Source organism: Neolamprologus multifasciatus, chromosome 12, assembly GCF_963576455.1.
Source record: "Neolamprologus multifasciatus chromosome 12, fNeoMul1.2, whole genome shotgun sequence".
In the NCBI taxonomy this organism is placed as follows: Eukaryota; Metazoa; Chordata; class Actinopteri; order Cichliformes; family Cichlidae; genus Neolamprologus; species Neolamprologus multifasciatus.
The window spans coordinates 533479-549842 of record NC_140450.1 but is presented as its reverse complement, the minus strand read 5'-3'; the positions used below and the strand labels follow the sequence as shown (position 1 = coordinate 549842).

At 46.4% G+C, this 16364-nt stretch overlaps 1 protein-coding gene across 1 annotated transcript; it reads right to left on the bottom strand.

Moving 5' to 3' along the window:
* Positions 1 to 2243: 2243 nt before the first annotated feature.
* LOC146506036 (surfeit locus protein 4-like) lies at positions 2244 to 16264 on the bottom strand. Its single transcript, XM_085180639.1, has 6 exons — positions 16123 to 16264; positions 12020 to 12206; positions 11317 to 11387; positions 10796 to 10845; positions 10478 to 10667; positions 2244 to 9667 (listed from the first exon to the last, which is right to left on the bottom strand). Exons 1-6 carry the CDS (start codon positions 16168 to 16170, stop codon positions 9401 to 9403), a joined length of 813 nt encoding a protein of 270 aa, XP_085036765.1. The 5' UTR covers positions 16171 to 16264; the 3' UTR covers positions 2244 to 9400.
* Positions 16265 to 16364: the final 100 nt, after the last annotated feature.

The following is a 16364-nucleotide window of genomic DNA, read 5'->3' as shown; positions in this document are numbered from 1 at the left end:
TTTCTAAACCCAATTCACCCCTCCCACCTACCTCCCTCTCAAACTGTCTTATTGAGATTAGATCCTGGTTCTCCTCCAATTTCCTCAAACTCAACAGTAATAAATCTGAAGTTTTACTTGTTGGCACACCATCTATCTTAACCAAATCCCACAGCTTTTCCATTAACATTGAACGTTCTCCCACCCTTCCCTCCCCTCAGGGTAAGAGTTTGGGTGTCATACTTGATAATACTCTCTCATTCCAGTCTCACATTAATTACATAACCCGGTCTGCTTACTTCCACTTACGTAATATTAACCGACTCCGCCCCTTCCTTACCCCCCATGCTGCTGCCATCCTTGTCCATAGTCTTATTACGTCCCGTATTGATTACTGTAATTCCCTCTTATTTGGTCTCCCTAAAAGGTCCCTTCATAAACTCCAACTTCTTCAAAACTCTGCAGCTCGGATCATAACTCTACTCTGTTAAGAGCTCATATTACAACAGCTCTTCAGCAGCTTCACTGGTTGCCCGTAGAAACCAGGATAAACTTTAAATCTTACTTCTCACGTTCAAGTGTGTCCATAAATCTGCTCGTGCATATTTGTGTGACCTGCTCCATATCACCACTGTTTCCCTCTCAGATCCTCATCTTACTGTTTCATCCTCACGTCTCATCACTGTGGGGAGCAGAGCTTTCAGTCGCTCTGCTCCCCGGCTCTGGAACTCTCTTCCTCCTGCACTAAGAAATATTGACTCCCTCTCCGTATTTAAGACACAGCTCAAAACATCTGTTTAAGCTGATTCGCTTTAATGCTGATTTTATCTGTTTTGTAATTTAACTTATTTTATGTATTTTATGACTATTGTTCCTTTTATTAATTGTTTTTTTTTAAGGTGACCTTGGGTTTCTGAAAGGCGCCCTCAAATAAAATGTATCATTATCATTATTATCATTATTATTATTATTATTATTATTATTATTATTATTATTATGTTGATGTATTCAGGTGAGTCTGCTAAACGCGTTCCTCCTGGTGGTAACGATGGTAACCATGGACGTGTGGGAGGAGTCAAATTCAGAGGTTCAGAGTGACACTCACTGTCCACCAGCCCAGTTTGTCTATTCTGGACTTTTTATTTCTCAGTAAGATCTACAAAGATGTGAAATACTCTGCCAGACCATTCCCCCGTGATCAGTCGAGGAAATCAAATATTCCCAACGACGGGATAACAGGGAGGCGACGCCACCAGTCCTCTGGGAAGCAAAATAGACTCAACGCGTCGAGAAAACTACAAACTGAACATTCAATAACTTTGAAAGGTGAAAGTTTTTACTAAACAGAGCGACCACGACAGAGGTGGGAAATCCTCACGGCTCAACGTGTATGATAAGAGCTACAGACTACATGCTACAAACTACAGACAGAAATATTCATAACATACAAAATCCCACCAAATGCTTAGCAACGAATCCTGATTCAGCAGGTGAACTGGATCCAACACACCTGTGGACGTTAGTGAGACCACACATGAAGACATCAAAGAAGTGATCGGAGGAAGGTGGGAAACCCTGCAGCATCTCTGAACCCCGACATCGCTCAGGGTGTGTGGACAGTGCAACAGCCCCCCCTGGTGGACAGAGGTGGTCATTTCTATTAGAAAGAAGGAAAAGATCAGCGGGACTGTGGAAGCGATCAATCAATACTGACTGATCACACAAACTCAGGACGGTGTTAATGTTCCCTCTAAGCTGCGCACTGTTGGCACGTCGCTGCGCAGAGAAAATCTGCGTTGCACACAAATTTTTTTTAACCGGAATTGAAATTAAAGTAAATATGTGCGACACCGGTGTTTTAGCAAAGCGGCTGATGTGGAGTGAAGTTAATGACAACGTGTACAACCATTGGAGATGTGAGCAGGACAGACGAACAACTGACGGACAAAGTGTGGACTTTATACCAGTTTTTAAATTGTGTTGATCGGCCGTAAAACCAGAGTTATGATAAAAATATCTGCAATGTTTGTTTTTCTTCCTGAATACTGTCGTTGTTCATATTTACTGCAGGAAGAAACGGTAAAAACAGCGTTTTATAAGGAAAATGCTTGAACGCCTGTGAACAAAAACAAAACACCCCCCACCCTTTCCTATTGGTCGAAAAATGCACCATGTCGACCAATCAAAACAGGGCATATAATTGTTAAGAGACGGGAGGAAGTTTTAGGAGTGACGGCGTGTTTGAGATGTGAGAGATTTAGTAATTTAGTAGTTAGTGTGTAGTCAGTGTGTAGTCAGTGTGTAGTCAGTGTGTAGTTAGTGTGTAGTCAGTGTGTAGTTAGTGTGTAGTTAGCGTGTAGTGAGTGTGTAGTTAGTGTGTAGTTAGCGTGTAGTGAGTGTGTAGTTAGTGTGTAGTTAGTGTGTAGTTAGCGTGTAGTGAGTGTGTAGTTAGCGTGTAGTGAGTGTGTAGTTAGTGTGTAGTCAGTGTGTAGTCAGTGTGTAGTTAGTGTGTAGTTAGTGTGTAGTCATTGTGTAGTCAGTGTGTAGTGAGTGTGTAGTTAGTGTGTAGTTAGCGTGTAGTGAGTGTGTAGTTAGCGTGTAGTGAGTGTGTAGTTAGTGTGTAGTTAGTGTGTAGTTAGTGTGTAGTGAGTGTGTAGTTAGTGTGTAGTCAGTGTGTAGTCAGTGTGTAGTCAGTGTGTAGTTAGCGTGTAGTGAGTGTGTAGTTAGTGTGTAGTTAGTGTGTAGTGAGTGTGTAGTCAGTGTGTAGTTAGCGTGTAGTGAGTGTGTAGTGAGTGTGTAGTTAGTGTGTAGTGAGTGTGTAGTTAGTGTGTAGTGAGTGTGTAGTTAGTGTGTAGTTAGTGTGTAGTCAGTGTGCAGTCAGTGTGTAGTTAGCGTGTAGTGAGTGTGTAGTTAGTGTGTAGTTAGTGTGTAGTCAGTGTGTAGTTAGCGTGTAGTGAGTGTGTAGTTAGTGTGTAGTTAGTGTGTAGTCAGTGTGTAGTTAGCGTGTAGTGAGTGTGTAGTTAGTGTGTAGTCAGTGTGTAGTCAGTGTGTAGTTAGCGTGTAGTGAGTGTGTAGTTAGTGTGTAGTTAGTGTGTAGTCAGTGTGTAGTTAGCGTGTAGTTAGCGTGTAGTCAGTGTGTAGTCAGTGTGTAGTCAGTGTGTAGTCAGTGTGTAGTCAGTGTGTAGTTAGCGTGTAGTGAGTGTGTAGTTAGTGTGTAGTTAGCGTGTAGTTAGTGTGTAGTTAGTGTGTAGTTAGCGTGTAGTGAGTGTGTAGTTAGTGTGTAGTTAGTGTGTAGTTAGCGTGTAGTGAGTGTGTAGTTAGTGTGTAGTTAGTGTGTAGTGAGTGTGTAGTTAGTGTGTAGTCAGTGTGTAGTTAGCGTGTAGTGAGTGTGTAGTTAGCGTGTAGTGAGTGTGTAGTTAGTGTGTAGTGAGTGTGTAGTGAGTGTGTAGTCAGTGTGTAGTGAGTGTGTAGTTAGTGTGTAGTTAGTGTGTAGTGAGTGTGTAGTCAGTGTGTAGTTAGCGTGTAGTTAGCGTGTAGTCAGTGTGTAGTCAGTGTGTAGTCAGTGTGTAGTCAGTGTGTAGTTAGCGTGTAGTGAGTGTGTAGTTAGTGTGTAGTTAGTGTGTAGTTAGCGTGTAGTTAGTGTGTAGTTAGTGTGTAGTTAGCGTGTAGTGAGTGTGTAGTTAGTGTGTAGTTAGTGTGTAGTTAGCGTGTAGTGAGTGTGTAGTTAGTGTGTAGTTAGTGTGTAGTGAGTGTGTAGTCAGTGTGTAGTCAGTGTGTAGTTAGCGTGTAGTGAGTGTGTAGTTAGCGTGTAGTGAGTGTGTAGTTAGTGTGTAGTTAGTGTGTAGTGAGTGTGTAGTCAGTGTGTAGTTAGCGTGTAGTGAGTGTGTAGTGAGTGTGTAGTTAGTGTGTAGTGAGTGTGTAGTTAGTGTGTAGTGAGTGTGTAGTTAGTGTGTAGTTAGTGTGTAGTGAGTGTGTAGTCAGTGTGCAGTCAGTGTGTAGTTAGCGTGTAGTGAGTGTGTAGTTAGTGTGTAGTTAGTGTGTAGTCAGTGTGTAGTTAGCGTGTAGTGAGTGTGTAGTTAGTGTGTAGTCAGTGTGTAGTCAGTGTGTAGTTAGCGTGTAGTTAGTGTGTAGTTAGCGTGTAGTGAGTGTGTAGTTAGTGTGTAGTTAGTGTGTAGTTAGCGTGTAGTGAGTGTGTAGTTAGCGTGTAGTGAGTGTGTAGTTAGTGTGTAGTCAGTGTGTAGTCAGTGTGTAGTTAGTGTGTAGTTAGTGTGTAGTCAGTGTGTAGTCAGTGTGTAGTGAGTGTGTAGTTAGTGTGTAGTTAGCGTGTAGTGAGTGTGTAGTTAGCGTGTAGTGAGTGTGTAGTTAGTGTGTAGTTAGTGTGTAGTTAGTGTGTAGTGAGTGTGTAGTTAGTGTGTAGTCAGTGTGTAGTCAGTGTGTAGTCAGTGTGTAGTTAGCGTGTAGTGAGTGTGTAGTCAGTGTGTAGTTAGTGTGTAGTGAGTGTGTAGTGAGTGTGTAGTCAGTGTGTAGTCAGTGTGTAGTTAGCGTGTAGTGAGTGTGTAGTGAGTGTGTAGTTAGTGTGTAGTTAGTGTGTAGTCAGTGTGTAGTTAGCGTGTAGTTAGTGTGTAGTTAGTGTGTAGTTAGTGTGTAGTCAGTGTGTAGTCAGTGTGTAGTTAGTGTGTAGTTAGTGTGTAGTCAGTGTGTAGTTAGCGTGTAGTGAGTGTGTAGTTAGTGTGTAGTTAGTGTGTAGTCAGTGTGTAGTTAGCGTGTAGTGAGTGTGTAGTTAGTGTGTAGTCAGTGTGTAGTCAGTGTGTAGTTAGCGTGTAGTTAGTGTGTAGTTAGTGTGTAGTCAGTGTGTAGTTAGCGTGTAGTTAGCGTGTAGTCAGTGTGTAGTCAGTGTGTAGTCAGTGTGTAGTTAGCGTGTAGTGAGTGTGTAGTTAGTGTGTAGTTAGTGTGTAGTTAGCGTGTAGTTAGTGTGTAGTTAGTGTGTAGTTAGCGTGTAGTGAGTGTGTAGTTAGTGTGTAGTTAGTGTGTAGTTAGCGTGTAGTGAGTGTGTAGTTAGTGTGTAGTGAGTGTGTAGTTAGCGTGTAGTCAGTGTGTAGTTAGCGTGTAGTGAGTGTGTAGTTAGCGTGTAGTGAGTGTGTAGTTAGTGTGTAGTTAGTGTGTAGTCAGTGTGTAGTCAGTGTGTAGTTAGTGTGTAGTTAGTGTGTAGTGAGTGTGTAGTTAGTGTGTAGTTAGTGTGTAGTGAGTGTGTAGTCAGTGTGTAGTTAGCGTGTAGTTAGCGTGTAGTCAGTGTGTAGTCAGTGTGTAGTCAGTGTGTAGTCAGTGTGTAGTTAGCGTGTAGTGAGTGTGTAGTTAGCGTGTAGTTAGTGTGTAGTTAGTGTGTAGTTAGCGTGTAGTGAGTGTGTAGTTAGTGTGTAGTTAGTGTGTAGTGAGTGTGTAGTCAGTGTGTAGTCAGTGTGTAGTTAGCGTGTAGTGAGTGTGTAGTTAGCGTGTAGTGAGTGTGTAGTTAGTGTGTAGTGAGTGTGTAGTCAGTGTGTAGTTAGCGTGTAGTGAGTGTGTAGTTAGTGTGTAGTTAGTGTGTAGTGAGTGTGTAGTTAGTGTGTAGTGAGTGTGTAGTTAGTGTGTAGTGAGTGTGTAGTCAGTGTGCAGTCAGTGTGTAGTTAGTGTGTAGTTAGTGTGTAGTTAGTTTGTAGTTAGTGTGTAGTGAGTGTGTAGTCAGTGTGTAGTTAGCGTGTAGTTAGCGTGTAGTCAGCGTGTAGTCAGTGTGTAGTCAGTGTGTAGTCAGTGTGTAGTTAGCGTGTAGTGAGTGTGTAGTTAGTGTGTAGTTAGTGTGTAGTTAGCGTGTAGTTAGTGTGTAGTTAGTGTGTAGTTAGCGTGTAGTGAGTGTGTAGTTAGCGTGTAGTTAGTGTGTAGTTAGCGTGTAGTGAGTGTGTAGTTAGTGTGTAGTTAGTGTGTAGTGAGTGTGTAGTCAGTGTGTAGTCAGTGTGTAGTTAGCGTGTAGTGAGTGTGTAGTTAGCGTGTAGTGAGTGTGTAGTTAGTGTGTAGTTAGTGTGTAGTGAGTGTGTAGTCAGTGTGTAGTTAGCGTGTAGTGAGTGTGTAGTTAGTGTGTAGTGAGTGTGTAGTTAGTGTGTAGTGAGTGTGTAGTGAGTGTGTAGTTAGCGTGTAGTTAGCGTGTAGTTAGCGTGTAGTTAGTGTGTAGTTAGCGTGTAGTTAGCGTGTAGTTAGCGTGTAGTGAGTGTGTAGTTAGTGTGTAGTTAGTGTGTAGTTAGCGTGTAGTGAGTGTGTAGTTAGTGTGTAGTGAGTGTGTAGTCAGTGTGTAGTTAGCGTGTAGTGAGTGTGTAGTTAGCGTGTAGTGAGTGTGTAGTTAGTGTGTAGTGAGTGTGTAGTGAGTGTGTAGTCAGTGTGTAGTTAGCGTGTAGTGAGTGTGTAGTTAGTGTGTAGTTAGTGTGTAGTGAGTGTGTAGTTAGTGTGTAGTTAGTGTGTAGTCAGTGTGCAGTCAGTGTGTAGTTAGTGTGTAGTGAGTGTGTAGTTAGTGTGTAGTTAGTGTGTAGTGAGTGTGTAGTCAGTGTGTAGTTAGCGTGTAGTTAGTGTGTAGTTAGTGTGTAGTTAGTGTGTAGTCAGTGTGTAGTTAGCGTGTAGTTAGTGTGTAGTGAGTGTGTAGTGAGTGTGTAGTTAGTGTGTAGTTAGCGTGTAGTTAGCGTGTAGTTAGTGTGTAGTTAGTGTGTAGTTAGCGTGTAGTTAGCGTGTAGTGAGTGTGTAGTTAGTGTGTAGTTAGTGTGTAGTTAGCGTGTAGTGAGTGTGTAGTTAGTGTGTAGTGAGTGTGTAGTCAGTGTGTAGTTAGCGTGTAGTGAGTGTGTAGTTAGCGTGTAGTGAGTGTGTAGTTAGTGTGTAGTGAGTGTGTAGTGAGTGTGTAGTCAGTGTGTAGTTAGCGTGTAGTGAGTGTGTAGTTAGTGTGTAGTTAGTGTGTAGTGAGTGTGTAGTTAGTGTGTAGTTAGTGTGTAGTCAGTGTGCAGTCAGTGTGTAGTTAGTGTGTAGTGAGTGTGTAGTTAGTGTGTAGTTAGTGTGTAGTGAGTGTGTAGTCAGTGTGTAGTTAGCGTGTAGTTAGTGTGTAGTTAGTGTGTAGTTAGTGTGTAGTCAGTGTGTAGTTAGTGTGTAGTTAGTGTGTAGTCAGTGTGTAGTTAGCGTGTAGTGAGTGTGTAGTCAGTGTGTAGTCAGTGTGTAGTTAGTGTGTAGTGTAGTCAATAGTTTTGTTGTGTGTCAGAACAATGAGGCGACTGCTGAGTGTTACAGGTGTTACAGCAGTGACACATCTGCTGCTGTCAGGCCTGCAGGTATCAGGCTGTTGTTCTCCTTCGTCTCATAGTGACACAAATTATTTTTTGTGGCATCAGATTTGATGCAGAACAGCTGATTGTTCTGTAAATAGTTTGAAATGTTTGTTTTTAGGTAAACAGCTGCAAAAACTTTGTTGTTTGCATAACTCAGTTACTTTTTTGAAGAAGTAACTATATAATTAATTTCCCAACATTGGTCATTATTTACTGTATTTGCAGACAGAGTTACAGACTCTCTCCCAGACCACAGACTCATCATACAGTCAGAGCTTTATTTAAAAAAAAAATTAAAAAAAAAAGTTGTTTTTAAAACTGGAGTTGAAGTTATTTTTCCTTCCAACAGTGTGAACATGCTGCACATGAACAAGATTGTTTTAAATTTTCATTGTAAGTGGGATAAAGCAGTTTAAAAGTAGTCTAACATAAATGCTGTAATTTGATTACTTTAATAAACATGTAACTTGGATGATTGGATGCTGGCGTGACCACAGTGCACACGTCTGCTGTCGCTCACAGTGTCAAAGCTCAGGGAGTTTGTGTTCAGACACGTGAAACATTAGAGGCAACGTTGGTCAGGACAGCAGTGCTAATAAGGTCAGATGACTGTGAGACTGTTTCTGTATGAAATGGTTTAAATGTGAAACTGTGTGATGAACCAGTGGGCTCACTGCACGCTGTGCTTCATCCATCCTCCTCTTCATCGTATTTATTAACCTTTGAACCAAAGCAGAAGAGCAACAACGTCTGAAGGAGAGCAGGACGCTCCTTAACTCGACCTCCCAAACACCGATGACCCTGTTGGCCAACATGCTGCGTATAATATTAATATTAATAAACTGAGGCGTGATAAGCTGGAGTCCAGCAGGTGTGATGAGTGTGAGCAGGTTCATGATGAGCCACCAACAGTCAGAATGAACATCGTTATCAGCAGTGGGACAAACATCAGTGTGAGAGAGCTCGGCCTCAGCGGACGTCCAGACTCACAGTTCTGTTTGAAGATTCAGAGAAGACATCTGGGCGTGGCTGTCGGAGACTGCGGGGCCAGGGGAGTGTCTCGTGGTCTTCTGGGGACGCCATATTATCAGAGCTTAGTGGGCGGAGTTTCAGAGTCACATAAACATGGTGTTAAGATTCACTTTAAATGCACTTCTGTGACTGAAGAGCAGGTCAGTGTGCATCCAGCTTACATAATGGAAAAGATCACAGGTCATGGTGCTCGAACTGCTCAGAGGTCAGAGGTCACGTTAGTTTGACAGCCTGCTCACGACAACCGCACGTTTAAGCTGAGAGGCCGTCCTGCGGCGCTTCGGTGACCTGGGAAGTTGGCGCGGCAGGAGGACATGCGGGCTGAACCGTGTGGCGTGCCACGTGACTCGGGTCTGCAGGCAGAGCGCCGCGGTGAAGCTTACCTGAACGAACGAGCAGCACGCCGCAGGTCCCAGCGTGAGCTCACTTCCTGTTCTCGCTGATTTTCAAATAAAACACGGAGGCTGTGTCCGTCTTCTGTATACAGTCTGTGGGTGAGCGGTGAGGAAACACTGAAACACACACACGTCTGATGCTGCACAATTTATTAAACTACAAAAACACGATAGAAAAGAGTTCAGACTCACAAACACTGAAGGTCGCACAGAGGAGACTGTGAGGAAACAGCGCCTCCTGCAGGACACCACGGGTCACTGCAGCCTCCACGCTCCGTACTGAAGCTGTGATCGCTCACCTGCTCAGGTGGTTTATCACCTCAGAGCTGCTCAGAATGATTCTGCCTCCATTTCTCCCGTTTCATGAAACAGATTCATGATCGAGGAAAACATCGCCGCGGTCGTTTGTCCAGCTCGTCACATCGAACAGGCTCAAACAGCAAAGACCGCCTACAAAAGCACTGATTGGATAACGCAGCAGATGGCTCAGGGAGGGGGGTGGCGGTCGCTGGGTGGTGCAGCAGGATGGAGGTGGAGGCGCTCCCTCGCCTCCTCTGACATCACTCTGAGTGTGCGACAAACACGTGACACAAAGACAAGCTCTGATTGGTCGCTCAGAGTGTAGAACAATAAAAACAGAAGAGGCAGAGGCGCGGCTCCTCCCCCTCACCACTCCTTCTTCTTCTCGTCCATGGAGACGCCCCCGGGCCCGAGCGCCACCACCAGCAGCAGGCCGCCGATCACCGAGGTGGTCTGGAAGAAGTCGTACTTCAGGAAGTCGTGCATGGGCGTGTAGGACGCCACGCTCCAGAAGGCGTTGATGGTGAAGTTGATGCAGAGCAGCCACGCCACCAGCGTGAGCGCCGCCAGCTTCGTCTTAAAGCCCACCGCCACCAGGACCATGAGCGCCGTTCCCACCACGTTCTGCAGGAACTGAACACAACACGCCGTCAGCACGAGGACGGCGGTCAAAGGTACTTTTATGCAACCTGCAAGTTTTCGTCTCCCAAACGATGTTGAGGCACCAGAGGCATCGCCGCGGCAACAACTCTGCTTTTATTCTCATTGGAGCAAAACGTGCCCCGCCCACAATCACTCGTCTCAATAATCAATAGAAAACCTTTAATAGTCATCATGACGGACGCTTCAGCTAGTCGCACGTTTGCTCGTTCGTCTTCAGCAGTGAGCGTTCAGGCCGGAGCGTCTCCTCGCCCTGATCTTTAGCTCCGCCCACAGAGTCTCTGCTGGACTCTGTGGGCGGAGCTACTCAGTGTTAATGTTTGTGTCTGATAACCGTTTACTTTGCTGTGTTTTGGGTCGTTGTAGCACTGAGCTGTCTGCTGCTGCCTGATGAAGAGGAGGATCTTCATGCTGTTTTTCGTGGTGGCGTTTCCTGTGACCAGCCTCAGGTCCTCCCTCCTCTGTCTGAGCCACGAGTCCACCAACCCGCCGCCCACTGAACCGGCTCGCACTGTTCGGTGATTTTAGGACTGTGACAGTTTGAAGAGTCATTCTGGACACTTTTTGCTCAAATGTAAATAAAAGCGACGCCTCTGGAGCCTCGTCTTCTTCTTCAACGTGTCATTTCCTGTCAAAAACAACTTGTTGGTTGAACAAAAGTAACCTTCCGTCAAATCTTGCCAGGAATAATTACGTGGACACGTGTCCACACATGTCCACACATGTCCACACGTGTGGACACGTGTGGACATGTGTGGACATGTGTGGGTTTGTGAGACTCACGCTGAGCAGGCTGAGGTCAAAGTGCAGCAGCGTCATGAACATGAGGACGAGGAGGACGCGACCTCCCAGCTGCAGGAGGTGTTTCGGCGAGCTCTGATGTCCGAGGGAAGGAACTCCGGCGAACACGCTACGCGCCTCGCCCCTGCACTCTGCCAGGAGGAGGAGGAGGCCCCCGCCCAGCGCCAGGTTCCTGCAGAGGAGGACGAAGAACAGCAGATCATGTCTTTGTAGCTCCGACCTGCAGCATCACGCAAACGTGCAGAACGAGCCGTTTCTGTCCACGCCGTCGATAAAGTTATTTCAGGCGTGACGACTCACCTCATGAGGAACTTGAGGTCCCACAGGATGCTGTACGCCACCATCTGCAGGTCACAGAGTCACATGATCAGCACTCACAGGTAAGATTCTGGGACTCACCTGTTTGAAAGTTCTGCACCGTGTTGGCAGGACGACACTACGACCTTAACAGATCTGACCAATCACAGCCCTGCATTTGGCATCGAGTGCATGCGCAGCTGCAAACACGTCTGACCACAGCAAAAACCTGCAATGCTAAACATGAAACACGTGTGCGTGCGTGTCTGTGTGTCTGTGTGTGTGTGTGCGCGCGCGTGTGTGCGTGCGTGTGTGTCTGTGTGCGTGTCTGTGTGTCTGTGTGTGTCTGTGTGTGTGTGTGCGTGTCTGTGTCTGTGTGTGTCTGTGTGTCTGTGTGTGTGCGTGTGTGCACGTGTGTGCGTGCGTGTGTGTCTGTGTGCGTGTCTGTGTGTCTGTGTGTGTCTGTGTGTGTGTGCGCGCGCGTGTGTGTGCGTGTGTGTCTGTGTGCGTGTGTGTACCTGCAGAGCGATGATCCCAAACAGGGCGCCGCAGGCGTGCTGAACAAAGTTCCTGCTGAGGATCAACACGCAGCAGCCTGCAGACACACACGTGTTACATGTTTAATGTGGAACAACTGAGAGCTCTAAATCACCAATAATCAATCAATCAATCAATCAATCAGAGACTGGGGCAACAACCCAGGTGCTCGCAGAGATTATTACACACACATACGTATAAATGTACAAGCAGGGGTCCTCTGTCCCTAACTGTCACCAGTGTGCGAGTCCTCGGAGCCCCGCCTCCGTTCGGACCTGCTGGGATCACCACGGTTTTCATTAGATCAGAGTACCTGGTATCAGGTGCTTTAGCTCGGCCGGGGTTCCCAGCGATCTGAGCAGGTATTAGAGTGTGACATCATCAGACTGCAGCTGCAGATCGAGCAGCAGGTACAGCGTCGCCTCCACGTCCACCTTTGCTGTAGCGTTCGCCTTGCATACTAATTATGCTGCAGGACGCTCAGACGCGTTGCTATGACGACAGCCATGCAGGTTAGGTAGTACCCGACAGTAATGGAGAACCAGGTTAATGGAAAAGGGCCTCATATGTGTATAACGAGGTGTGAAACGCCCGTCCCCACAAGCTGTCAGGGTTACAGGTGGGCGTTCAGTGATGTCCTCACTAAGATATGAAAACGTGTGTGTGTGTGTGCGTGTGTGTGAGTGTTACCCAGCTGTCCCAGCAGGTTGATGAGCACGAAGACGTTGGCGATGAAGAGGCCACAGCTCCAGGTGGAGTCGATGTACTCGCTCTGCTCGCTCCACTGGAGCCACATCCTGGTGCCGTCCTCGAGGAAGGTGCTGACCAGGCAGAGGCGGGCCACGTGGGGGAGGTAGTGTTTGGTCACCCGCAGGAACTAAAGCAGCGGGGTGATCAACACGCTGTTAGTCACTTTATTAATGTGGCACTGACTGTGTCTTTGTACATGCGGCGTTTAAAATACACCAAAAGCTGCAGTTCCTCTGACATCCAGCAGAGGCAGCAGTGAGTTGGTCCCCACAGACTGCCATGTTCAAACAAGTAAACATGTTTACAGCCGGATACACAAAGTGCTCGTCTCTGTAGCTGTGTCCGAATTCAGGGGAAGGACGCTTCAATGCCACATTTGGAGGCAATGACGTCACGGCGACGCGACGAAGGCTGTCCGAGTTCAAAGAGCGCTCAAAATGTGGCGTCCTACTTTTCCCCGAATTTTAAGGATGTATCCTTCGTGTCCTGATGTATCCTTCGTGTCCTACTATATCCCAGGAGTCATTGCGGGCCAGAGAGGAGATTTGTTCCTGATAACGATGGTCGGAGAGGAAAACACTTTCAGATGTACGTATATGAACATCTGGTTGTACAAAAGTTAAACTGTTATAGCGTCGTGTTGTTGAGCTTTGGGCATCTGCAGAGACGTTTCTTTTATTTAAATAACCGTGAACCAGCTGGTATCGTGGGTCCCGCGGTTTTCCATGTATAGCCGCTCACATACAGCTAATTTTGATTTTGTTGAATTGGTGACATGTTGTGGGGAACAAACGGCTTCATTTATTAAAACAAGGAGGAAACGATCACCTCTTCACTGGGGTGAAGAACTGGGCCGGCGTGGAGGTACGGCGTGGAGGTACGGTGTGGAGGTACAAGAATAAATCAGTTTACACATCATATTCATATGAGTGCGGTCCTGTTAACCCTCATGCTGCACAGCAGCGTCCCCGACCACAGACGGTTCATGTCAGACACGGAGCCGTTAAGGTGTCGCGGATAAAAACAACCACATAAAATGACCAAGACAAAAACTGGTATTTTGTAAATATGATAATAAACATGATTCTACTGTGTGATTGTGTAACTTTATTAGCAGCGTCGTCCTGTAACATCCTCCTCTCTGCCGCTTAATGCTCTCTGGTCGCTATGGTAACGTGTAAATATTCATTTCAAAATAAGACTACAACAAGGGAAAGACCCAGGGACACCGCGTTAACGATAAAACCCTGAAAACCATAAATTTAAACTCTCGTGGCTCACGGACCGCTGCTGTGCAGAACCTGTGACGTCCACACGGCGTTCCTCTGGTGTCTGAAAGTCACACGCTTGCAGGCCAGAAGACATGAGATAACTTTAAAGAATACAAAGTACGTCTGTGTGTTATCAAGAAGATGATTCTTAAGAACACAAGTTAATAAATGTGCAACTACTGAGAGTTGTTGTGTTTTTATTTGCCTGCTGTCATCTTTGATTTCCTGCCTTTAGGATGCAAGTATCAGCTCAGCAGAGGGGGTCAGTGGGAAGCCCCCTGCTGTGCTTGGCCCTGGTTTGCCCTCATGGATGAGGTGAAAGGACAGAAGCCTCCTGTCCTAATGTCCTCTCTCCCTGAGGACACTCCAGGGCCGAGCACGGCAGGGGGTTACCAACACGACAGCGGCTCAGCCACCTACGACAGGGAGGAAGAGGAGAAGATGATGAGCTGCTCGACCTCATCAGAGAGGACACGAGGCAGCAAAGAGAGGCTGAGGATCCTCCCACTGTCCACGGCATCGTCCATCCACAGGTGTGCAGGGCTCACTCGTGGCTGCCACTGAGATGTTTTCAGAAATATGCAGGCAGGAGATGGTGGAGGCTTTATTATCAGTATCATACTTGTAACTGTGTAGCAGACAACAGTTTGATAAAGTGCTGTGTAAAAAACAAAAGATCAGATTCTATACGTTTCAAAGATATTTAGTTTATATATTTTATATGATACAGAACATGTGTGAGAACGACCGATGTGCCAGAAACTGATTTCCTGTTTCTGCCCTAAACTGATTGTTCATATTTAACCTGCTATAAATAACTTGTTGGTCTATAACACGTGAAACACGTCAAATGTTTCCCTCATTAATGACATCAGGTCACTCTGAGCCTCCAGCAACGTTCCTGTAACAGGTAGAAGCTGCAGTCAGTTTTTGGCAGTGACTTTTATCCTTATTTATCCAGTTCACAAACAATCTTGTTGACATTACAAATTTATTTTTTAAGAGTAATCTGGCCAAGAGGACAGCAAAACAAATCTATCAGCTGTACCTGCATTAGAACCAGAGTTATACTTGAACAACAGGTAATTATTGTATATATAAACTCCTTAGTAAACCATGTTCACCGAAGTCTATTTACCAGCATACATACACATATTAAACATATTACACACGGAAACATTGGAAATCAGTTTTGGCAGGCGACACTTTTTGGCACAACGCCGGCAAACATTCAATCATCGTGTGATCAGCTGAGTAATCCTAAATGTGTGTAGATTAAAGGACATTATTTTACCTGGATATGATTGTCTCTGAAACACACGTAAGTTAGGGCGGAGTTGAAGGCTGTGCACAGCCGCTCACTTCCTGACTACCCGTCCGTCTAAGGACACTACCTTGTGACGCAGGTAGGTAGTGTCCTTATGAGCATCCTTCCCCTGAATTCAGACACAGCATGTGGATCATTTCCATCTATCGTCTTCTTATCCTCATCAGGCGTCTGCAGCCTCTCAGCTGCCACAGAGAGGCGGGAACACCTGGACTGGTCACCAAATAACCTAACCCACTGTGGGAGGAAGACACCCCAGCGCCACTGTGCTGCCCCCTGGCAATTTACCCATTCATAATGATTAGGGGCGTGGCCTCTTTGATTGACAGCTGGATGGTGACGCAGGTGGCTGCAGCTGAACTGGACCATCGTATTTGTGCTGTTGGAGCCTTCTGGAGCATTTTAGTGACATCATGCTGTGACGTCACTGCACTAACAGACTGACGCTAAAAATCAGCACAATGTTTAAAAACACATCAGCTGATTCATGTGTCTGAAGAACGAGCCACAGCCTCAGGTAGACACGCCCACATATTGATTATACTTTTAAAAGACTTTAACTTGACTCTAACACGGGAGGGTTGTTTGGATTAACCAAGAAGAAGATGATCGTCACCGTGTGTGTTTCACGGCTCCGTGGAGGACGTGAGCTACCTGCTGCTGCAGCACTTTCTGTGTCGCTCCGTGGCGGAGGGTTACTTTCAGAACTTCCGGTCAGCGACTGCGCATTGATCGAACCAGACTCCGTTAACAGGTGTTTTCATTGAACCGTTCCCGGTTCGTCAGCAGTGATTCACGGCTGTGAGAAGAAACTATCCCGCTCGGGCACGTCAGGACCCCGGCCTCGCGTGTGAGACCAGCTGAACACTTTACTCTCACACGTACATTTTTATAAGATATTTAAATGTTAATGTGTAACCAGCCCTGGAGCAATCAGAGCTCTCCTGAGGTCTAACATCCTCTCAGAGGAAAGTCACCCATCATTATTTCCGTTTTCCTACAAGCTGCGAACGTTTCACCAGACTCGATTTAAAATCTGTCACGTTTAAACTTTCCTCGAGTCTCCACAGACACCGTGGGTTTGTAGAAAACATCTGAACACGATCCTCCATCGTGTGAACTCGTTCTTCATTTCGGCCAACAGAACAACTCAATAAAGATCGCATTTTGGGTGTTTTAGTGAGAATGAATCTGCACCACGGTCTTTCCTGTCCCACCCTCCCGATGACGAAATCGCTGCTTTGCTTCAAACTTCATGAAAGTTCATTTTAAAGCAACACAGCTGTTCCGGAGAGCAGCTGCCCTCTTCTTTTCGAGCCGACTAAACTTGTTTTGCAGCAGCAATCACCGAGCTTTCAACAACCAGATGTTTGAGAGAACCGGACCGAGTCCCAGCTCAGCGTGTGGCCGCTCCGGGTGCGCGTTTCCCGGGTACGGGAGCTTACCTGGTCCGCCACATCCTCCGCCTGGCTCATGAGGTCTCCGTGTCCCATCTCTGGCTCCGACGGTAAGGCACTTCAGTGCGGAAAAGCAGCTGCCAGCTCACGTCCCGGTCCGGTCCGCAGTGATGATGAAGATGCCCCGCTGCTGCCTCCTCCAACCCACAATCCTCCGCGCTGAGCAGGTAGGGCGCCCCCTGCGGCCGGGCTGGGTACAGCATGCCACGTGGAGCGGTGTCCTGACAAGA